At 39.5% G+C, this 25,511-nt stretch overlaps 1 protein-coding gene across 1 annotated transcript in view; it reads left to right on the top strand.

The window, feature by feature from the left end:
• The window catches only part of LOC103606333 (formin-2-like), a gene marked incomplete at its 3' end in the record, with an annotated part of 94,470 nt that overhangs the window by 61,453 nt on the left and 7,506 nt on the right, over positions 1-25,511 (top strand). Inside the window, exon 8 of the mRNA XM_008590950.1 lies at positions 12,247-12,339. Coding sequence (XP_008589172.1) covers positions 12,247-12,339 — 93 coding nt within the window. The remainder of the gene's footprint in view (positions 1-12,246; positions 12,340-25,511) is intronic.

The following is a 25,511-nucleotide window of genomic DNA, read 5'->3' as shown; positions in this document are numbered from 1 at the left end:
CATGTGCATGCGCCTTTTCTTTGCTTAGCCTACTGATCATGCACTGATCACGAGCGTGGAAAATCGCAACTACCAATAAAAATTTTTGCAGAACTAAAAGTGACACTCACCTTTTGCTTCCTCTAGGCGCCATCTTGTGTGGACCATGCGGGTGGGGAGCTTAAACAGCTGCCATTTGGTGTAGCCTCCTTTCACCCTAGCAATTGCTATAGCAAGTGGAGTGGTTGCAGCCCAACATAACACTACCTTTACTTTAAACTATACTACAAAGCTATAGTAACCAAACAGCTGGTACTGGCATAAAAATAGACACACCGATTAATGGAATAGAATAGAGAACCCAGAAATCAACCCATACACTTACAACTATCTGAACTTTGACCAAGGCACCAAGTCTACACACTGGGGAAGAGACAGCCTCTTCAGCAAATGGTGTTGGGAAAACTGGATATCCATTTTCAGGAGAATGAAACTAGACCCATCCCTCTCACCATATACCAAAATCAACTCAAAATGGAGTAAAGAATTAAATATACACCCTGAAACAATAAAACTCCTTAAAGAAAACGTAGGGGAAACACTCCAGGAAGTCGGATTGGGTACAGACTTCATGAATACAACCCCAAAAGCACAGGCAACCAAAGGAAAGATAAACAAGTGGGATTATATCAAACTAAAAAGCTTCTGCACAGCAAAAGAAACAATCAACAGAGCGAAAAGACAACCAACAGAGTGGGAGAAAATATTTGTAAAATATACATCTGACAAAGGATTAATATCCAGAATATACAAGGAACTCAAACAACTTTACAGCAAAAAATAGATAACCCAATTTAAAAATGGGCAAAGGAACTGAATACGCATTTCTCAAAGGAAGATATATGAATGGCCAACAGACATATGAAAAAAATGCTCAGCATCACTCAGCATTTGGGAAATGCAAATCAAAACCTCTTTGAGATACCATCTCACTCCAGTTAGGATGGCTACTATCCAAAAGACTGAGAATGACAATCTAGTGAGGATGTGGAGAAAACGGAACCCTCCTACACTTTTGGTGAGACTGAGAAATGGTGCAGCCTTTATAGAAAATGGTATGGTGTTTCCTCAAACAGTTACAGATAGATCTACCATATGACCCAGCTATTCTACTGCTGGGTATATACCCAGAGGAATGGAAATCATCACGTGGAAGAGATACCTGTACTCCCATGTTTATTTCAGCACTATTTACAATAGACAAGAGTTGGAGTCAGCCTAAATGCCCATCATCAGATGATTGGATAAGGAAACTGTGGTTTATCTACACAATGGAATACTACTCTGCTATAAAAAAGAATGAAATACTACCATTCACAGCGACATGGATGGACTTAGAAATAATTATAGTAAGTGAAATAAGTCAGGCACAGAAAGAGAAATACCACATGTTCTCACCTATTTGTGGGAGCTAAAAATCAATCAATCAATAAATAAATGTACAAACAAAGGGAAGGCGGCAGGGAAGAAGACACAACAATCACAACAATTCCTTGAACTTGTTAAGAGAAGTGAACAGATACACGGTAGTGGCGGGGAGGGGAGAGGGAGGGGCGAAGAGGAATGGGTAAAGGGACACAGAATTCAACTACAATGTATATTGAGAAGTTAAAATAAAAAAAAAATGAAATAAAACAGATGGCAGGCCTGATTTGGTCTCCCAGCTGCAGTGTGTAGCTCTCTGCTCTAAAAGAGATTAAGAACATAAACACCCATTAAAAATGTATATGGCTTGATTGGATCTTGATTCAAAAATGTACACTGCAAAAGACATTTTATGGACCCTGCATAAATAAGTGTGGATTTACTATTACAATATTTTAGCGATTTACTGTTAGTTTTCATATGTACTAATTATATTATGGTTGTTTAGGAAAATGTCTGCATTAGTTCATTTCTGTTGCTTATAACAAAATACTGAAACTGGGTAATTTATAAGAAAGTGAAATGTATTGCTTACAGTTTCTGAGTTTGGGAAGTCCAAAGTCCATCTGGTGGTGGTGACAGTGACCCAGAGGTCTCACACTGCAAGATGGTGGGAGCAGAGAGAGCACAGAGAGAAAGAGAGAGAATCTCCCCTCTCTTCATTTAAAGCCCCTCAGAACCACGCCCCTGACCACCATTTTTAAACCATTCACTACGTCATGATCGTACAATCTAATCACCTCTTCAAGGCTCCACCTTTCAATTACCATCATAGGATTTCCCATGATCTTAACAGTCACAGTAAGGGCCAATTTTCTGATACATAAAACTTGGGGAACACAATTCAAGCTTCAGTGAGTTCAATCCACTACAATGTCCTTACTGATACTGAAGTTTTAGGGATAAGCTTTCATGATGTCTGAAACTTACTATCAAATGGTTAAAAAAGTATACACAAATAAAGCAAAAATGTCATGACAAAAATTGCTAGATCTAGGTGGTGGGTATAGGTATTCACTGTATTATCATTCAACTTTTCTGTGTGTTTGAAAATTTTCATAATAAAAAGCTAGAAAGAGGGCCGGCCCGGTGGCGCACTGGAGAGTGCGCTGCTTGGGAGCGCGGCGGCGCTCCCGCCGAGGGGTCAGATCCCATGTGGAGACCGGTTCCCGCTCACTGGCTGAGCGTGGTGCAGGCGCAACACCAAGGGTTGCGATCCCGTTGCCGGTCCCCGGTACAGGCACGACATCGAGGTTTGCAATCCCGTTACCGGTCAGTAAAAAAGACAAAAAGGAAAAAAAAAAGTTAGAAAGAAAGAAACAAACAAACAAAAAAAACGAAATGGAGTCTTCTCTGCTGCATTAGACATTGCTTGTGGATCCTTTTGAAGAACATGACTCAAGTACCCACTATTACATGATCACAACTGGTATTTGAAATGAAACTTGCTACCTTATGATTACATTTATTCTGTATTGTACCAGAGAAACTGTCTAAAGATGAGAGCTGAAACAATAGGAGGACTGACCTCAAAAGTAGTGAGCCCCTGCCTGGTCACTAGAAATGTTCACGTGCACCCAGAGACTTAGGACATTAAATAACTGTATATTATTTAATTTTTATGACTTCTCTTACAAATGTTATGAAACTTTGGTGTCATTCTCTGTGCTCAAGGTTGAAGCTGAAATAATCAATACTATTGATTCCTCCTAAAGCTTGCAGAAGACAAACTCATAGATTTTCATTTTCTATAAAATTATGGTATTAACGTAGACACTGCAAATGCCAATTATATAATTTAGAGTTAATTTAATTTCATTTTGGACTATCCCTTACTGATGGAATGAATCCATTTAAATTATCTAAATGACCACTGTCATTGTTTATGATGACAGATAAAAGAGAGCCTTTTACATTTCCAAGCCTGAATGTGAAAAGAAAGCCTAATTGCTAACAATGTACACTCGCCTTATGTTATGTACACTCGCCTTATGTTACATATTCATGCTTAGACACATCAGTTACCAATTTGGAGAACTTGTTCCCATCAGACTGAGACTTAAACCTTAAGTGACTATGAGGTGATGACCCTCTCCTTTTTCTGAACACATTGATGTTTTGAAGAGCACAACAAGCGGGGTCAAGGAGACCAAGAGAGTCGTCTAGTCCAGCCAGTGTCATCTCCATATCAACATATGGTGTGTGACCATTAATTATGAGGCACGTCTTAATCAAGTGTGAGATAGGTCAGAAATAATTAGTTACTGCCAGTAAAGAACACATTTGAAAAAAAGTAGGCTGTCCCTATAGAAAGTTTATTCCCACTCACAGTGTGAAGCAGTGCTTCTGTGCTTCTTGAGATTTAGAGATAAGTGCTCAGTCATGTCTTAATCAAGTGTGAGATAGGTCAGAAATAATTAGTTACTGCCAGTAAAGAACACATATGAAAGAAACTAGGCTGCCCCTATAGAAAGTTTATTCCCACTCACAGTGTGAAGCAGTGCTTCTGTGCTTCTTGAGATTTAAAGATAAGTGCTCAGCTTCCAAAATGTATGGTGGTGGTACCTGCAGTGGTGTTGGTATATGGTGGTGCTAGTAGTACGGTAGCAGTTGTAGCAAACACTTCTATTCCTCTTATTATTTGTGAAGCACTGTTCTGTGTGCTTTACCTACATAAAATAATTTGAGCTTGACAACTCTATGAATTAGACACTATTATCATCCCCGTATTATACAAATGAAGAGACTGAGGCACAGAGAGGGTCCATACTTGGCCAAAGACACACAGCTAGTATGTGGGTGAGCCAGGGTGCAGACCCAGCCTCCAGGGTTTATGCTGTTGGCCCCTGGGGTATGTTGCTTTTCTGTTTGCTGCTGCTGGCAATAGCAATGATAACAACAACAGTAATAATGGTTAAAATTTACAGAGCCCCAACTGTATTCCAGGCACTGTTCTACGTGCTTTACATACGAGTACATTAACTTATTTATCCCTCTCAGCCATGCTAGGAGGCAGGTTCTGTTGTTATTTGTGTATTATGGATGAAGAACCTGAGGCACAGAAAGACTATGCACCTTTTGGAAAGTCACAGCCAGTCTGTTTTATCTGTTTGTAACCCTTACACTGAATCTGTGCATGGTGATACATTGTGTTTGAAAACATAATCAGTTGTGTATGTGGTGGGGGTAACAGTTGAGAGGTGTCTTATAGGTATGATCATGTAAATAGCAAAACAAAAGTTGTTAATATTGTTCTTTCATTCGTTTCCAATGTTCCCTTTAGAAATCTTGTGTTGAAAAGTACACCTTGAAACACCTGTTGAAGAGCAGACTTATGAAGCCATCCAGTTTTGTTTAGCTCTGTTTTGAGATATAAACTGGTGAAATCAGAACAAATGAGTTATGACCGTTCTGAGTCTGCCGAGTTCAAACTAAGGTTGTGTGTGTGAGTGTGTGTGTGTGTGTGTGTGTGTGTGCTTGTGTGTGGGGGGGTGGGAGTATCTCTGTCCTCTTCCATTGTGTTCATGTGATGAGGAACTATTTTGAGATTAGTCTATAGACATTTAGTTATTAGGGGTCAGGTTTTTCCAAAATCCATTTTCCAGATACAGTGGTCCATGTATGCTTCTCTTAGTGTGCAGTTGGACCTAATGATCCACCACTGGCAAGACTAGAACATTGAGAATTTTCTAGAAGTTGGAAAGGTTTATGTTGATTTCTTCACCGGTCCTCCCATGACCCACATACCTTTGCTGGACAGTGGTTCTGGAATAATACTTGTGCACATTAGCCAAGATGGTCACAGATTTCTGGTCAACTTCTGGGTTCTTTGATCTGTTCCTTCCCATTCCTTCCTCACTCTATCACAGTTTGTCTTTTTCAGCACTACTGACACTGCTGTCACTGTTTGCCAAGTTGAATGCACATTTTCTTTTGACCCCGTTCTCATTCAGTGTCTGTTACATTTGACTCACTCTTTGTAACTCGCTCTTCCATTAGCTTTGTTAGCCCCACTCACTTCTGATTCTCCTGATGACGTCTGACTTTACTTCTACATCTTTCTTCGTGGCTTTCTCTTTCTCTGCTTCTTCCTATAGTTGCTGTTCCTCAGGTATTCAACCTTGGCCCCTCTTCTCGTGTTGCATGCTTTCCCAAAGTGATCTTATCCTTACTCAGAGTTTCCCTGATCTGCAAACTCACACATCCAATTGCTTGATGGAATACTACACCTGGATGTTCCACTAGCATCTTAAACCCACCCAGTATGTTCAAAATCAGATTTATTGCATTTCTTCTGAGAGTTACTCTCCTTCTGCATCCCCCATCCCCAAGCCACCCAAGCCTCGATCCTCTTTCCCATCCTCTGTTCCCCTCCCCTTCACTCATGAGTGCACAGGAGAGTCACCGTGTGAACTCTGAGTCGTATCCTTAGAGATGACTTCTTAAAATGGCTTAGTTTCGGGCCGGCCCGGTGGCGCACTGGAGAGTGCGCCGCTTGGGAGTACGGCGGCGCTCCCACCAAGGGTTCGGATCCCATGTGGAGACCGGTTCCCGCTCACTGGCTGAGCATGGTGCGGGCGCAGCACCAAGGGTTGCGATTCCGTTGCCGGTCCCCGGTACGGGCGCGACACCGAGGGTTGCAATCCCATTACCGGTCAGTAAAAAAGACAAAAAGAAAAAAAAAATGGCTTAGTTTGGAGCCCTGGCCGATAGATTCTGAAAAGATCCCATGATTGATTTTGAAGTTTGCCTCTTCATGAAGGGCCACTGACTTACATTCTAGTCAGTTGTCGAGCTCTGCTCACTTTGCCCTCTACATACGTCTTGAATCTGAGCTGTCCACTCTACCTGTGGTTTTGCTTTTGTCAGTATATGTACTCGTGAGCAGTGGTGAGGCCAAACTTTTTTTTTTTTGCTGCTTCTGTGGTTTGTTTTGCTGTGGAGCAGGGACATGGAGAGATAGGGTTTTCCTGAATCACTGTTCCAGTGTGCCCAGTCACTAGCCCTATGAGTGTCAAGAGGCAGAGCAAAGGCCCAGGACAACAATTCATTTGGTGGTAAGAATTTGCAGGTGAGGTTCGAGTCTAAAACCAGCAGTCAAGTGTGTGGCACCCACCACACAGGACAGGTGCTCCTGTGTGGCATAGGCAGCTGCTCCTCCGGTGCACCAGTTCTGCAGTTTTGTTCTGGGAGTCATTCCTGGAGACCAAGTGTAGGGCCCAGTCTCTCTGCGCTTATGACTTTTGTAAGCATCTCACTGCCTGCATCAATTGCTTTAAATAGATAAAATGATTTCTGTTTCCTGAAACTGAACCCAGAATGATGCACAAACCAGACTTACATGGGAAACAATTTGGTTTTAGAAAAAGAGTTTTCTTTTTCTTTTTCATTTTTCATCCTTTTATTATTCTTTTTTAACAAATGGCTTCAGGGATAGGGGACCAGGGGACCAGGGGAAGGGGTGGGGAAGGAAAGTGAGGCCCCAGCCCTGCAAACCTTCCCGACCCACCCTTCTCCCCCTTATATGTTTCCAATCTACATAGGGAACTCCCTCAGCAGGGTGGGGGCAACCCAGGCTCCTTGTCCCCTCAGGACCAAGGTACCTCTGCCCATCAGGGATGTCCTTCCCTAGAAGGTGGCCATGTCCACTCCAAAGGCTTTGGCATCCAGCACAGGTAGAAGAGTTTTCTGATCTAATCACCCTTGTGTCTTCTTTGTATCTGTTATGTGACTTCCTTCATACTTGCTGGGGCAGGTTTGTAGACACCAGTGAAACCTTCTGGAAACTCACAGAGTAGCAGTGACTCCAAACTGTGATTAGCATTGATTGAACTTAGACATTTGTATAAATTACAGTGGGAATATTCCAATTCACTAGAAACAGTGCCCAGATCCTTATGAACATGGTTCAGTTCAGGGAGTGGTGTCGTGTTCTTGGTTGCACCTGACACTGCTGACGGTGGTGTTTCTCAGCCAAAAACATGCCACTCTGTGATGGCACCGAGGTACTGCAGCCTGCTTTCCAGTGGGAGTAGCTGAGAGAGTTTTGTTTTTCCTCTCCTGTGGCTGGATTTTTCTTTGTATTTGGAAGCCTAATGCATGCTTTCCAATATTAGCCCTTTAACACACTGTGAAATCTTTTTGGCTCAGAAAGGTCTTTAAATTAAACAAAAGTCAATGTGATTGGAATTTCTAAGTGATGCTAACAATCTCCCAACAAATGTTAATATTTGGATTTGACTGTAGTGCAATTTCTTAGGAACTCTATCTTTGTTCTTTTTAATAATGTTTCTAAGTGACCCTCCAATTTTGTAAGATTGTAGTGTTTGATTTTTTTTAATTGACATAGTCACATACCAATTTTAAAGATGATAAGTAATAGCTAGGATGATACATTGTGCAACATGATATACTAACATTAAGAGAAGAATGGGAACTGATTTTTTAGAGAAATTTCCTAGTATTGAATGTGTAAGAACATATATGAGAATTTATGTATATAAAGGTATATAAACTCTAGAACTTGACATTCTATTTTTATGTTTGTCCAACAGGCCCTTCCTTTTTAATACAGTAAATAAGTAAAGCAACAACCACTCACAGATAATTGTATAGAATTTGTATCACAATGGAGAGTTTTGGAAGTTTGGATTTGAGTTTTAGTGTGCTTGGCATAAGACTTACGTGGTGTTATAAGTCAGCCATCACTGGAGACTTAATATCCAGATAAGAAAATTCATGATCGGGGCACAGTTGAAAGCACTTTCTTCCACACGTAGTTTTAGTGCTTCCTCTGTATGTCAGACACTAGACACACAGAGGTGAATAGGACAGCCCTTGACTTCAAATAATGCAAACTATAATCAGAGACAAAGATACACAAATAAATGAAATGAGATATCATTAACAGCTGTCACTTTTAGACAACTTCCTAGCAGCCACCTCAGTGCTTAGCAATTTAAGTTCAATTTCTAGCTGGGGCTCAGATAATTTGAGGAGCTAGCAGAAAATTACATAGCTAGTCATAGAACTAGACTTGGATCCAGATGTATTTTTCCCAAAGCTTTGCTTTTATCCTATATCATTCACACATGCTCCATAGAAAAGAGAGATACAAAGTTCAGGGGGCAATTGACCCTCTTGGCTTGGGGCGACAGGTGGACCAGAAGCTGGATGTGGATGGATAAGTAGAAGTTCAACACCTGATTGCAGGGGGTAAGAGTGTGCCAGGTGAGTGAATAGTGTGAGTAAGGCTTGGAGAAATTCAAATAAGTATGACATCTTGCAGACTAACCCGAAGTTCACTGTGACAGGAGGATACAGTTAATTTACTCATTCATTGCAAAGATTATGTCCCCTTATCGGTCAGAAGAAAAAAAAAATACGTAATTTAAAAAAAAATTATATCTGTACAGGTATGGAATACTTATTTTTGGCACGTGGGAAGAAAGGAGTCCTTGATCCTAGAACATACTCAAAAAATAAGTCAAGCGATTTGCTAGTTTTCACACGTAACATGTAAACAAGTGTCACTCACATTGTTGCCCACATTATATGTGATTTATTACATAATATTCTGAATCTGTATTTTATAGGCCAGGCGTTGAGGGGGTTTTTGGGTTGTCGTTATTTAGTTATTTATTTTTTAATGACTGGATCTTAGTCATTTTTTTTTAAAAATGAATAATGGAATTATATCTTATAACCTCGTATAACTTCGTATAATGTATGCTATACGAAGTTATTACGTAGACAGTTGAGATTTCTAATAATTAGAGCAGATTATTAAGGAAAAAGCTGCCTGGCAATGATATGAATGGACATCATTGGAAACACCCAGACTCTGAACAGACATCATTTGTGGCCTTCTGGAGGAGAACTGGAGATGAGAGGAGGCTGCAAGTGAATGACCTGACAGTCTTTCCAGATCTGAAATTCTACTCATTTCCCACTGTACACAGGAAATTCTAGTATAAGTTAAGGGGGAGAACACACAGGAGAAATAAAGAAAATAGGTGTTGCTTAGAGTGTTAAGAATACATTTCATATGAATGAGACAAGGACATTTATAAATTAAGTGAAAATTAATTTAAAATATACAATGAAAAAGCCTGAAGGAAAATTATTACATTGTGCATTTTCTTGTCTGTTTAATGTTCTATTGTATAAAAGTTAGTCAGTAAAAATGAAGACTCATAGAATTCTTGGCACCTTTTAGAAGACTTTGTCACAGTCTATGATCTAACTCTGCTTTCTAACTAAAAAAAGTAGTCCTCCTTTAAGGCAGCAGACCTATTTAGGTGATACTTCCAGTTCCTAGTTGACACTAGGAGCTGTTCATACAGCATCCTAGACCTCAAGACACTGTATAACATCGTGAAAAAAAACATACTTATTTCTTCCATTTTCTAATTTAAAAAATGGGAAATAATAATTTGACTCATAGTGAAAATATTAATCTTCCTTGCCTCTGGCTTTTAAGTTTTGAAACTCAGAGCAGGTTGTAGACTGAATTTTTTCCCATGCTGGCCTAAGCTGTCAGACTTGGGCCAATTAGTATTTCACTTTTCTCACTGGGATTGAAACATAGTTATTAAAGACTGTGTGGTGTAGCAGAAGACAAGCTCTCTGAGGACAGAAGTTGGCCAGTTCTGTTCCCACAGTAGCCAGAGCGCCTGGAACAGAGCTTTCACCTCAGTCGGGGGCTGATCAATATCTGTGTCCTGCATGAGTGATTTTTTTGGTAATTAGAAGCTGCTCTAAGACCTCTGGTAACATCTCTTCGCCTGGTTTTGTCAGAAATCATTCACTGAAATGATAAGAAGGGCTGGTAAATCTCAACCTCAATCCCTTGAAGTGATTACAACTTGTATCAATTAAATGATACTCCAATTCAGGATGCTAATGTATACATTTTTAGAAAACTCTGGAAGTTATGACATAATTATGTCCTTATTATACACCTGCATACATTAAAAATGCAGAATTTCTGGCTACCTGGGCTGTCATAAGTGACACGGCTCATAGAAGCTGAGTGCAGGTGTCTCCTCATCTGACCCATTCCATTCAGCAACTAGTTTCTGAATAGTCCCAGTGGTGAAGTGCTCCCCACCTCACCAGGTGGGTCACTTTGCTGGAGGAACTCCCTAAGCATTCGCCATCCCTGTTACGTTGAAGCGAGATCTCTGACTTCTGCTCCCTCAGCTTCCTCCTTCCATGGAATCGACATAGAGAAGTCTGTGCCCACTGCCCAGTCATTCATGAGACCACACTTCGGCTCCTGGAAAGCAGCTACTGTATTTCATAGACTTCTTGGACTGTCTTAGACTTCTCTAGGCTGAACTCCACCTGGTGTTATAAAAGCAGCAGCAATAACTACTATTTTTCATGCACCTACTTATGTATCCCAAGTTCTGCTTCAGGCATTTTACAGACTTGGGCTAATCATCCCACTGATGTTAAAGACAGATTTTATTAAACTTACAGTCAGACGTTGCAACCCAGACCTCAAGAGGTTAGGTAATTAACCCCAAATCCCAGGCACGTACAGTTGATGAGTGAACTGGAATTTAAACCCCATCTGCTGGATTCTAAAACGTAGGATGTCATTTCCACGTTAGTAGCTATTTATCCAGCCTCTAGCCCATCCAGCACTAATTTGTTGCCTGTGTCTGGCACTCCACATACAAATGGAAATGAGCTGGATTTCCTTTCAAGTAGCTCAGTGTAGTGGAGCAGAGTAGCCACAGTTACAAATAACTTTCCTATGGTGTGGTAGTAGATATTGAATCCCACCTCCTCAGATTATGAACTCAGTAAATGTGGGCAGTCTCTTTGTGCTTCATTTTTCTCTAATGTAAAACAAGCGTATTAATAATCTACTTGAAAGGGTTTTATGAGAATCGAATGGGACAACACTCAGAAACAGTCCCTGTGTGTAGAAAGTAGTCATTAAATAACAGCTTTAACTCTGTCTGCACAAGGTGCGATGTGGTCACAGAGGTGGGACTCCCAGTCCTGCCTGGAGACAGGTGGCAGGGATGGAGGAAAGCAGGGGATGTGAGGTCAGAGAGGGCTTTGCAGGGACAGTTACATCTGAGCTAAGTCCGAAATTTACAGTAGGAATTGATGATTTAAGGGGTGAGGGAAAGAGGGAAGCATTTTATTTGAGCCTTAACTTCCTCAACTGTAAGAGGGGATAATAATATCTACTTTACTGCCTTGTTTTAAGGAATAGGTTAGATAATAGCTACAAAGCATCTGGCATGTAATAGATGCTCCATAATTATTGGTTGCTAAACTAACATTACCACTACTTAATTAGTTATTTTTCAGAAATTTGGACTTTAATTAGGGGTGAACATGTTCTACAAGTCAGTTTGATGATAATGATGATAGAAAACAGTTACATATTGCTTCACTATGGCCAGGCGCTATTCGAACACTCTACACCTATTAGTGGATTTGATCCTCTTAACTGATCTGTGAGGTAGGCTCTAGTATTATGCCCATTCTACAGATGAAGAGACTGTGGTTAAGTAATGTGTTTAAGTGATCATTTTGGAAGTGATTAAATTGGGATTATAGATTCTAAAGAATTTTTTATGATCTTCTAAAAGGAAGCCTGGATCATAGGCTTCTCATGTCAGTATTCGGATGTTTCCAAAATATGCCAGTTAGGATGGTTAACAGGATTTTTAACATAGCTAATATGTTTACAAAATTGTTTTAATTGTCCATTAAGAGTGTGATGTTCTAAACCATGTGTCTCTCTCATTTCAGCCTGTGAAGTTGAAGCAGGGAAAGTGTACCAGGTCTCCTCAGAAGAGCACATGCAGCCTTTCAAAGGAAACATGGAACAATTTATTATTCAAGGTAAATTCCAAATAGATGTGTTATGTTTCTGTCCCTTTTCAGAAGAGAGGTGGAAGGCATTTATTTTTTAAAAAAATACACGTTGGTTTAAAAGGGATTATTTTGACATTACAGAAAACCAGATTAGGTTTAACCATGAGTCACAGAATTGTGAGTCTAGCAATTTGCTAAACATCCTGTTTGATGGATAACACTCATTATTATCTGGGTTTTTTTCCTTACATGCCAGTAAACACACTAGATTTTAGTTTAAATAGCTCATATTTATAAAGACATTAAAAATTCCATGCTTTTTATTAAAGAAAATTCGCTATTCTTTTAAGTTTTTACTACTCTCTGACTTCATTTCAATCTGATGTTTGTTTTCTCAAAACATTGTGCCCAAAGAACAAAGTATGTTGATGTTTTTCAGATCTTCAGAACATGATTTGCTGGTTTTTATAGGCTACATTAATGCCTATGGATATTTAACACCTCTCTTCAAGGGAGCTTAAAAACTTTATAAATATTATCTCATTGACACTTGCTACATTCCTATGAAATAAGCAGGGATGAAAAGTTTCAGAAGACACTAAAGAAACAAATTTATTCTTTGAAAGGAAAACAATCTATTAAAAGTCTTGCTGTTTGAAATCATTGAAACTTACAAGTAACTCAAAGCATTTACTACTGAAAACATTTTATCTTTGGGATGCTGCATCTCTTTTCAACATCAGGTCTATATTGTGCTGCACTCTGGGAAAGTTCTTGCTGTTTCAGGGGTGCTCCTAGAGGCTGACACAGCATGAGACTAAGGCCAAGAAGTGCTCTGAAGATTGGTTCCATGCTCTGTTGATTAGGCTATGGTTTTTTTTGTTTGTTTGTTTGTTTTTTTGTCTTTTTCCGTGTCTGGCAACAGATCGCAACCCTCAGTGTCACCCCCGTACCGGACCAGGACCGGCAATGGGATCGCAACCCTTGGTGTTGCCCCCGCGCCTCGCTCAGCCAGTGAGCGGGAACCGGTCTGTATGTGGGATCCGAACCCTCGGCGGGAGCGCCGCCGCGCTTCCCAAGCGGCGCACTAGCGCAGTGCGCCACCGGGCCGGCCCAGGCTATGGTTTTTATAGGTTGTTCAAGTGTCATTAATGATGACTTACAATGAATGAGTCATACTACAACTTGATTAAATGTTAAGCACAACCTTTTTTTTAGATAAGAAAATACTGTCATTTAAAATTATCATGGCGATTAAAACAGAACTCTGGTCAGATTGATAAATCAAAGCAACTGTCATTTTCAAATTCTGTCATCTATGTCATTCTATGACTGAGGGGTAAATCTATTTATTGGTTTCTAGAGTCCTTTGACCAAAATCATTAGTCCTGTAGATACATGCTAGAGAACCCCTGTAAGCAGACTCCACTCTTACTGGTGAATAAAACTGAGTTGTGCTTTTTCCATCCAGGGAATTTTAGGATCAAGAATACGTAATTTTGGGGCCTGCCCCATGGCTCACTCAGGAGAGTGGCCCTGGTAGTGCCAAGGCCGCAGGTTCAGATCCTATATAGGGATGGCCAGTGCGCTCACTGGCTGAGCGTGGTGCAGACAGCACCTTGCTGAGGGTTGCGATCCCCTTACTGGTCAGAAGGAAAAAAAAAAAAAAAAGAATACGTAATTAAAAAAAAATTATATCTGTAAAGGTATGGAATACTTATTTTTTTTTTTTAATTTTTTTTTTTTTTGGTCTTTTCCATGACCGGTAAGGGGATCACAACCCTTGGTGTGGTGTCGCCCACACCGTGCTCAGCCAGTGAGCGCACCGGCCATTCTTATATAGGATCCAAACCCGTGGCAGGAGCGTCACTGCGCTCCCAGCGCTGCACTCTCCTGAGTGCGCCACCGGGTTGGCCCATTATTTTTGGCACATGGGAAGAAAGGAGTCCTTGATCCTAGAACATACTCAAAAAATAAGTCAAGCAATTTGCTAGTTTTCACACCTAAAATGTAAACAAGTGTCACTCACATTGTTGCCCACATTATATGTGATTTATTATATAATATTCTGAATCTGTATTTTATATGCCAAGCATTGAGGGGTTTTTTGGGTTTTTTTTTTTTTTTTTTTTTTTTAATGACTGGATCTTAGTCATTTTTAAAAAATGAATAGTGGAATTATATCTTACAACCCATTTGGGATTTAGGAATCACACTTCCAAACTACAGATAATCAGCCACATGTGGTATGCTTGGTAATCATTTATGATGGTTCAAAGGGTAGGTAGAGGCCATCGAAACCCATCTAGTAGTTCACTCATAGAGAAGGCAGGATTGCCAAGTAAAGCTAAATGTATAAGTATCTCTTCAGATTTTAAGGATCTTCCAGGAAGATCTTTTAACCTCCTTATTATGAAATTCAGATGTTAGCAATTTTTATACTTCACGATGTTAAATGAAAACATCGGTGTTGTAAAGGTAGTAACCTGTGTGTTCTCATATGTATGAAATGTTTCACTTTTGGTAACTATTAAACAAGATGAGTCTTTCCTCATGGCTCTTTTTCTACCACTTTCAATTGCCTTTTTATTTCTTCTCTGGTCTCATTCAAATGTTCTATGATTATTTGTTCATTAACACATTTTTAAAATGCTTTCTATGTGTTCAGGCATTCTTTTGGGTATGAGTTAGAGCAGTGAATAAGATGTATGTGTCTCGGTGGGTCTTACATTCTACATTATCTGGAAGACAGAAGATAGCAGCATAAACAACAGAAAATTCTTTGGAAAAACTTATGAACATCAAATGTGTGTCGATTAAATGTGTAAAACATGTTAAAGAATAAAAGTTCAGCTTTAAAATTGGTTGCTCTCCGGGCCGGCCCGGTGGCGCACTGCTACAGTGCGCTGCTTGGGAGCACGGCACTCCCACAGAGGGTTCGGATCCCACATACAGACCGGCCGCTCACTGGCTGAGCGAGGTGCGGGAGCAACACTGAGGGTTGCGATCCCGTTGCCAGTCCCGGTCCAGTACGGGCGCGACACTGAGGGTTGCGATCCGTTGCCGGTCACGAAAAAAAAGACAAAAAAAAAAAAAATAGTTGCTCTCCTACCTATATTCAGTGACATATAGTGAAAACAATACATTTCAAAATATGATTCTCTTAAGATAAATTTTTGAGAATATCACCAGTTTTTGTCCATATTTCTTCTAGTTGCCAGGATAAAATTCTAAATTAAATTTATAAACTAAAGAACAGACCGACTTAATAGAAATAATATATGCTAAATCTTTTCTTGTAATTAGGCTTTTATCAATAATAAAATAGTATTCTTACATCAATGTCTGTGCTCTCAGGTTAACTTACAAAACATCTTTTCTCAAACCTCCATAATCATCCTGTTCCACTTACCCATGACTCTAATGGTAAAATCACCTCACACTTCAGTGAGAAAACAGACGCTAGTATACAGCAGCCCCCACGCCTACCCACCACCAAACGCCCTACCTACCAATACACCTACAAACCAACAGCATCTGATCCCATATTTTTTGCATACCTCCCACTACAAGAGAAGGAAATCCCAGCTTCCATCAAGGGCAGGGCTTTCCATGCATGCTGTGGACCTGATACTTCTATCTTTGTCCCAAAATCCACTCTTGTAGTTACCTTCCCCTCCCCAGCAACCGCAGTTGTATATTTTCTTCCCCAGCTTATTTCTTCAACAGTCCTTAGATACAGCATATAAATGTAGGAAGGATACTAAAAGTATACCTGTTGAGAAGGCAAATCTTTTTCCTGGCTGTGAAACTTGATTATTGGAGGAATGACTTGGAAGTGTGAGAATCCAAGCTAAAAAAAGGAAAAAGTAAGATGCAAAGGAATGGCCACATGAGCATGTTGGTAGTTGCGCTGGGGGGAGGGAGTAGTAAGTGATGAAGCTGGACAGAGGCCCAGGGCCTAGGCTGTATGGACCATGTATTCCTGGCTGAAGAATTGGCCTTCATCCTGAAGTTTGAAGATTTAAGAGAGGTTACACTGGCAGCAATGTGGAAGGCCTAAATGGAGGTGGGGGGACTTGGACACAGGAGATCGCATGTAGATTGTTATGGTGCACTGTTTGAGAAATGAGGAGGCCCTGTGCTAAGGCAGGAAGGGCGGTGCTAGAGAGAGGCTGGATGTGAGGGATAATAATATGGTAGAACCAAACGGACAGAGATGATGGAGAGGTGTCTTGGTTTCACATTGAGTAGCTGGGTGCATGGTGGTGCTAATCACTGGGAGAGAGCATATAAATGTTGGAAAGGATGTGAATGGTGAGCATGACTACCTGTGCATAAACATGCGTGTGGGTGTTCCCAGTAAACATAGTGGTGGACAGATGGTTTGGACTCAGCACCTAGAGGTCCGAGATTGAGAGCTGGACACCATAAGCAAGATGATTATTGAGCTGATGTGTCACCTAGGAAAAGAAAAAATAGAGCCAGGGGTAGTATTCTGGAGGAGAATAATGTGTATAGGGTAGAGAGAGGAAGAGAAGCTCCCAACAGAGGCTGCTGTGAAGGAAGCCAGCGCTGGGAAGAGTTTCAAAAAAGAGGCAATGATCATAGCGGCATGTGGTCAAATGGACTGAACAACATGGTGATGGTGAATATGAAGTTGGAGGTCACTGGTAACCTGGGTGGAACATGTTCTCAGATTGGCAGGAGCAGAAACCAATTTCCTGAACTTTTAATATTTAAGAGAAGTCAGGAAGTAGAATGGCATAACTGTAATAATATTAAAAGCTATTGCAGGACAGAGTTAACTGGAGCATAAGTGTTTGACTTAACTGTTCAATCAAAGTTACTGTAAATTAGCTTATCTCTTTTTGATGTCAACATACATGATGATTTCGTTTGAGTGCATGTGTGATAAACAGAACTAACTCTTAATCTCAAGATGGTTATTCAGCATTAATTTGAACTTTTTGTTAATTTTTCGTTTGTACTTTTTTAAAAGTAGCAGAACACAGGATAAAAAAGATGAAATAAATAAGGGCACCAGGAAACCTTATGCTTTCTAATATTTCTGTCAGAATTCAGCACACTTTTTCTTACTGTATTTCTCTTTATTTTTTGTATCCAAGTTGTATATTGAGCAAAGTGTGCCTACAAAAACCATATTATTTCTGTACTATAAATGCACTGTATTGTAGTACATAATAGATGTAGTGGATTGCCTTTGTGTGTGTATCTGCTTCTGTTGAGGTCACAGGGAAATAAATAGGCATCTCAATCTCTTTTGTTGGCTTTCACTGCCTTTTTTACTTATATGATGTATTTTGATAAGTATATATTTTAAAACTTAAGCTCAACTGTTTTTTGGGGGTGAATGGCAAAATGTTTTTTATTTTGTTTATTTTTATTTTTATTTTAAATTATTCATTTATTAATATTTTTCTTTTTTACATTCCATGATGTAGAGCAGTTGGGGGAGGGGGAGATGGGAAGGAGGAAGGAAATAAAGTGGAGCAGGAGGAAGGAGGAAGGGCAGGGTTGAGGCCTGTGGCACCCCCCTCATTCCTGCAGGGGAGACCAGGGGGCTTCCAGTTGTGCCTTGGTCATTGCCGGGCTGGGTGCAGATATTGGGGGCGTGGCTGAAGCCCTTGTACCCCACCGTTTCAGCTCAGGAGCCCAGTGTGCTTCTCGTGGCATCTCAGTGGTCATTGCTGGGCTGGTTGCAGGTGTCAGGGTGAACTTGTCTTAGGCCCCCAGCCCGCCCCACTCCCTGGCTTCATAGCCCAGTCCTTCTAGGTTTTATAGGTGTTCTTTGGTGATGTGACACGTTTACTAGTTAATATCAAACTTTGTCTCTGTGGTCTGTGGGTATTTTGTTTTTTCTTTCAGTTCTGTGTTGGATTATTTGCTGTTCCTACCACTTAAACTCAAAACTGGAACTATTTTGTTGTCCTTTGCTTACTCCTAAACTGGGGGGAACTTCCGATGGGGACCAGTACTTGACCCCCGTGGTAGAGCTAAATTGCTGCTTTGCTGTTGATTCCCTGGGGAAGGCTTTTTGTGCAGTTCAGCTTTTAATGGTTGATTTTGTAGGTGCTTCAAGGTCTCTCATGAGATCTGGTACACCTGGTTTGTGTAGAGCCTCTGGTCTGGGCTTGAGTCTGTTCAGCAGACTGCACCCCCCGCAGTTCTGTATTCCTGGTCCGTCTCCACTGATTGGTCCTTAGCTGCTTGGGGGGCAGGTCAGTTGTCCATGCTGTGCCCATGTTCCCCTGGTGGGCTCGTATCCCCTACCACCTGCACTGCAAACACTTCCCGAGGATGGGCTGTGTGCTGGTCCCTTGCGATGACTCACCAGCCTCTGAGTAGCTTTTTTTTTTCAGTTGTTGTGGCTCCTTACTCCTATGTGGGTCCACAGGAAACTTCTATTAGTCTTGCTGGACTGGGGACTACCAAGGACCCCTTCTGCCCTGCCACCTACAAGCAACTTCATCCGAAGGGTAGAGCAATGACTTTTGCCAGCTCCTGCTCCATGCACTCACTAGCTCCAGCCTTGAAGTGGTCAGGGCTCGAAATGGTCGGAGCGGTTCCTTCCTTCACTCATCATGGCTTCTCCCGCCTCCACGCATTCCTTAGACCTCGCCTCCTCTTCCCCTTATCCCTGGTGGCCCCAGTGTGGCTGTCGTTGCTTTTTAATAGTTGTAAATTGGTTGATTTGTGAGAGAGAGTGACGCTGGGGACCGTTATTCTGCCATCTTAACCAGAAGTCTGGAAGAGCAATGGAGCCATTGTGGAAAGGATCCTTAAATGCCTTGCTAGGGAATTAGCTGGATAATGGCAAATTAAAGGGGGGGATTCCTTTCTGTGTTATTAAGTAAAGTCTCTATTGTGATTTTGTAAATCAAAAATCACTGAAGGGATGTTTTGTTAACCTTGCTCACCATACCTCCACCTTCTCTTTTCCCAAACATTTCCTTCTTAAACTAATTATGTTCATTTGCAGCTGAACTAGTGGAATAGAACCAAGGTGGAAACGCATACATCTGTAATCACATGCTTATAATTAAAAGGGTGTTGAACCCTCAACTCTTAAATATACGATCTTTAGTATTGGTAATACTGTGCTTGAGAATGAAGAGATGATGAAAGCACAGAGTGTTAATCGTGCCAAAGTCTGAGAAGACCACTACAGTGAGTGTCTTCTGTCAGAAATGGTGCATGGTGCACCCCACGGGCTGTGCTCTGTATTCAGTGGGAGCACGTTGGATGTTGTTTTTATTTCTTTTACTGAAAATATAATGTGAGAACTTTTTTGAGTAATGAAAAGAGGTGAATTTGATTTTTTGTAGTATCTTCATTCACTGAACATTTAAAATTGAAAAAGAATCATAATTGTCTTTTAAGCAAACAACTTTTTACTCATTATCTGTATGATAATAATAACAATTATTAAGCCTTAATAATATTTCTGCTGTGCTAAGAAATTATCCAGATGGGGACCTTGGGCCTCAGCCCCACCCCTGCATGCAAGCAGGCAAGCAACAGAGACAGCCAGCCACCGAGTGTCCTGAGATGGGGTCTGTGGGCCTCAGCCATGCCCCCACATGCAACCAGGCAAGCAGTGGAGACAGCCAGCCACCCAGTGTCCCGAGACCTGGGCTGCGTGCCTCAGCCCTGCTCCCCACCCCCAACCACGCAAGCAGCAGAGCCAGCAAGCCACCCTGGGTCCTGAGATGGGAGATGTGGTCTCTCTTACCCCCCACCCCACACAATAACATCTTAGAATGTGCTTATTAGCCACATGTATTTCTTTGGAGTATGGGACTTATCTGCTGAGGTCTTCCATCAAATTTCTCCTTGGAGTTTTCTAATTCACTTTTTTAAGAGTTCTTTTTACATTAAGGATGTTAATCTTTGTGTGTTAGATCTGTTCCTTATCGACTGACTTTTAATGTTTAAAAAATTGTCCGGTTGTACACAGATGGGGTTTGGGTCTTGTTTTACTATTTTGTTTTATTTATAAATTCCAGTTGTTAAGTAGATCATCTGAAAGCAGGAGAAAAAGAAACTATCCAAAGCCCATTTATACTTCACATGATTTTAGCTTTTAGCTTTATAACTCTTTGGGGCAGCCTGAGCAGCCATTGTTATCCCCATATTATCATGAGGAAACAAAGACTTCCAGGGCTTATTACTTGACTGAAATTACACAATAGATGGCAGGGTCATGTTGAAACCAAGACCTTTTAAAGGAGGCTGGAGCTATATTTTATTTTAATTTAAGAATTCTTATAATAAAGTAAGGGACCCAGACAGGTAGTGAATAAGGCAATTGGGTAATGTGAGGTGGTAGAAATTGTAAATGCAGATGAAATCCCATGTAAGATAGTCAATAAAACTTAAAAGTCACCAATAACAGGATTGGAAAATGGGAACACTTCTCTATTAGTGCGACATGCATGCAGACACTGTGCACCAGATAGACAAAGCTTTTCCCCCTAATATACTGATAAATGGTGATCCCATTTTAGATCCCATTGTACCTTTTCTATAACTATTAATATCTAAGAAGCATGAATTTGAAGTGATTCTTCTGAAAAGAATTGTTTATATCACCACTTCTCGCTCACTGCTAGATTACCACCCGCCACAATCATTCATTCTACAACTGTGGATGGGAATTGACCAAACAGCCTCTGAGGTGTGACAAGGATTTGATTCCACATGGGAGAACCTAACAACTGCTTCCTGCATTGTTCCTACTCAGATGCCCCCACTGACACCCCATCCCAAACAGCCTGAAAGTGTGTTCCATGCTGTATCTTCAGCACCTCATACATAATAATAGACTCCCAATAAAGATTTATTTAATTCATAGAATGAGTGAAGGGGTGGCTGTCAGTTCAACTAAAGCTCGTCAGTTCTTCTGTCCCATCTGTGTTCCCTAAGATTGTGAACGGTGCCGCCACCCATGTGGTTGTCTGAGACAAGAAGCTTGGCCTCGTTATTTCTCAATGGATCAATGATAATAATATTTAAATAATACGTGCATCCGTTATAAAATACAGGTATATAATGGAGTGTAAGCCTTCTTATTATTACCTTCTGTTTTAACCAATGTTATGTTTTATTTCTATCTGTCCAGAGATAATTAGCATATATAAACATATATACATATACTTTCATATTTATAAATATTTTACTATTGTTTACATGCTTTCTTGGTTCTGCCTCTTGCTGTTTCATTTTTATTATGAAATACTTTATATTTATGTATGTCTTATATTTATTTTACATATAATATAGAGATTACATATATATGTATGTTTGTGTGTATATATATATATGCACACAATCACATATACAGACAAAATAAAATCTTGTATATGTTTTGTATTTTGTGTTTAACAGAAAAATAAATATAACATTTTGGGCCGGTCTGGTGGCGCACTTGGTAGAGTGCGGCGCTTGGGAGTGTGGCGGCACTCCCGCCAAGGGTTCGGATCCCATATAGAGACCGGTCCGCTCACTGGTTGAGCGCGGTGCGGGCGCGACACCGAGGGTTGCGATCCCGTTACTGGTCACGAAAAAAGACAAAAAGGAAATAAATAAATAAATACAGCATTTTATTATTCTGTATACTATTTATGTGATACAGTTGATTCTCATTATTTGCTGTAGTTATGCTTTATAGAGTCACTGGAAACACTGTATTAGTGGATACTGAACCATGCTCCTATGGGGAAATACAGGACTAGGTTCCTGCAAGCCCGTGGTCCCATAGTTGTCAGCAGATCAGTACATAACCTTGGGTTATGTGTGTTTTTGTTTAAAGACACCTTATTGAATGTATATTGTTTATTTATTAATGTTGAACTCACAGCCAACAGCACTATGACTCATGCCTGAATGAAGTTTAACACATATGTATTCTCTCTAAAGCACTTCATAACCTTCATGCTCTCAGGAGTACTAGACAATACTTCAGCCATATACTTAGGGCCATTCTAAACAGTGAAATTATCCAGAAAAAAAAAAACATGAAGATGAAAAAATTGTGGCACTAAATAGCTGGTGAAAAGGACACTTGTTAACCGTGTGAGAGCAGAAAGAGGAAGGCTGAGGTCACTTGTTCAGCCTTAGCTGGCTGGGAACATGCTTATTTATATTACATATAAATAAGGTTAAGTTATAGATATATGTGGATATATGTATATATTGTAACCTAAATGAGGTCTAAAGAATTATAAAGAAATGAACAACTATATACACCCAGCTTAAGGAATAGAACATGATTAATGTCCTCGACTCTTGTGTTTGTCCTTCTCCCAATCTCATGCCTATGTTCCCTTGAGAGATGATGATTATGAACACTGTGTATGTGGAAATATAAGCGTCCTCTTCTATGCCTTGTTTTTTCCTCCACTGACCATTGTGTTTGAGATTCTTCCACGTTTACACACATAGCTCTATTTAGTTAATTTTTATTCCATTGTAGGAATACAAAAACAGCACAATTTTTCTATCCTGTTCTTTCCCATTTTTGTGTATTATAGAAAATGCTTACATGAACATGTATTCACAGCTCCTGGTGTACATGTGTACTTTCCTTTGGTGGTACAAACCAAGGAGAGGATTTGCTGGGACATGGTATATGAATCTTAAGTGTTTGAGGTAAAGTCATATTGTTTTAGAAAGTGGTTAGTTCCAATCTGTACTTTTCCCTGCGGTTTCGATGGTATCAAATTTTTGCTGGTACTTAGTTCTTAGACTTAATTTTTTGACTTAATCTATTGTTTAAAATGGTATTTCACTGAGGTTTTAGTTTCATTTTCCTGATTATTGATGAGAAGTAGTGTATTTTCACATGCTTATAGTTGTTTCCTCTCCTGTGAAATGCCTTTTTGAGTCCTTCAGCTGTTTTTCTATTAATTAGTCTGTCTTTTATTTATTGCATTTTTGGGAAATCTTTATATATTTACAATATTAAAGTATTATCAATTAAATTGCTGCAGACACTTTTCCCACTTTGGAGCTTGTCTTTTCACTTTTCTTCTGCTGACCATTGATAAACAGATGTTCTTTATTTCTATGTAGCGATATTTATCAACCTTTTCCTTGATGATACATAATTTTTGTTTTATTTCAGAAACCCTTCCTTACTACAAATTTATAAAGATATTGTCCTTAATTTTTCTGTAAAAATTTTACAGTTTTGCTTTCAAATTTAATTATCAATCTATCCGGAATTGGCTTTTATCTATGATCTGTGATAAAAATCACATTTCATTTTTGTCATATAGAAAATGTTGTTGCAGTTGTCTAGTACCATTTAATGAAGACATCTTTCATCTACTAATACGCAACGCCATCTCTATCATATAGAAATTTTCCGTATTTGTTTGCACAGATTACTGTGTTTTCTCTGTATGGTTGCCTTAGTCCAATTCCGTTATTTATCCTCTTAACAAAACTTGTTATTGTCTTATTCACTGTAGCCTTCTAATAAGTCTTGAAATTCAGAGAGGCTAGACTCCCAACCTCTTTAGAAGGTTTGTGCCTCTTCCTGACCATTTATATACATATTTGTACAGTTTTAGAATAAAGTTGTCAAGTTATGCCAAGAAAAAAATCTGTTAGGATTTTGACACAATAATACAGAGTCTACATAGATTAGATTTGGGGAGAATTAACATATTTATGATATTGAGTCTTTTTTCTCTATGAACATGGTAAAGTCAAGCATTTATTTATATCTCCTTTAATGTCTGTCTTAAAAGCTTTACAATTTTATTAAGATCTTCACATTTTTGGGGTTAGATATACTTCTAAAGGCCTTATTTTTTTTTCCTGTAATATATTCTACATATAAGTGAGATTGTGCAGTATTTTTCTTTCTGTTAACTCAATTCTTTAACAAAGTCCAAGGTCACTATTTCTACTTCCCTCTAAACAGTACAGTCCTCAGAATGTTTTAACACTAATCTCAGCCACTTATATATCATTCTTTTCCAGTGTTTTAGTTTCATTTTATGTTTTTTATAACTCCTAAAATATGTAATCATTATTGTTTTATGTATTTACTTTTTGGTTTAAGTTTAACCAATGCCAGTTTTTGTTTTGTTTTGTTTGCTCACTTGCTTTCTAAGATTTTTGTTTATTTTTTATTTGAAGTATACCCTCTTAAAGTTACTTTGGCATGAACTCTGGATTGTAAATTCTGTTTTTGTCTGTGTGGAAATATCTTTGTATTGTGCTTGTTTTTGAGAGATCGATTTGCTAATTAAAAAATTCTGGATTCTAAGTAAATTCCTTTCAGATGTCTGGAGACCTCTGACTCCTCTCTTCCCTTGTTGCATTGACAACTCTACTTGGGTCTAATATTTGTTTATTTCTTTGTAATCTAAAATTTCACCCAGGCCCTTTTATGGTTCTTTATTTCTCTTTATGTTTGTTTTGGCTAATCATCAGGAGACACTACCAATGAAGCACTATTTTAAAATGAATTCTTGGCTTGCATGTTAGAATCACACACTGTGCACTGTGGCCCAGCACAGTGTGATTGCCCACTTGGGGTTATAGGTTCTCATGTGAGAGGGTTTCCCCTTCCACCCAGAGTGGGATGATGCTTTTCAGTTTCTTCTTCCAAGGTATCTTTTTTGGCACCTTGGAAAATTCCTGACCTGTTCAAAAATTGCCAGTGTAGTCTTTCAAACTAAAGTTCTAGATTGCTGGGTTTTGCCATTCCCCCTGGCAGTGCTGGCTTACACCTCTTTGGAATCCTGCTCCTGTTTGTTTTTATGGCCTCAGAGAATTTTCCTTATTTTCTGTCCAACTCAGTCATGCATTTAATTTTATTTTAATATGGCTTTTTTACGTGCTTTGTTGTAAAATTTTGGTGCTATCTAGTTCATGGTATTGTTGTAAACAGAAGTCTATGTTGGTTTTTCTTTTTCAATTAAAATATCTTTGAAATAATTTCGTATCAGTACATTCTTATTAATGACTTCATAGTATTTCATTGTAAAAATGCACCAAAACTTATTTGCTCATTTCTCTATTTATCAACATTTTTTTTCTACCAAAAAGATCATAGTGAATAAATGTGTGTATTTCTCATAACGCATACTGTACATTTCTAAATATTGAACTTCTAGGTCAAAAGCCTTATTCTCGATGCCTCCTTTTCCATATACTCC

This window comes from Galeopterus variegatus, unplaced genomic scaffold (genome assembly GCF_000696425.1).
Source record: "Galeopterus variegatus unplaced genomic scaffold, G_variegatus-3.0.2 Scaffold6482, whole genome shotgun sequence".
Classification (NCBI taxonomy): domain Eukaryota; kingdom Metazoa; phylum Chordata; class Mammalia; order Dermoptera; family Cynocephalidae; genus Galeopterus; species Galeopterus variegatus.
This window is presented reverse-complemented; position numbering and strand designations above follow the sequence as displayed.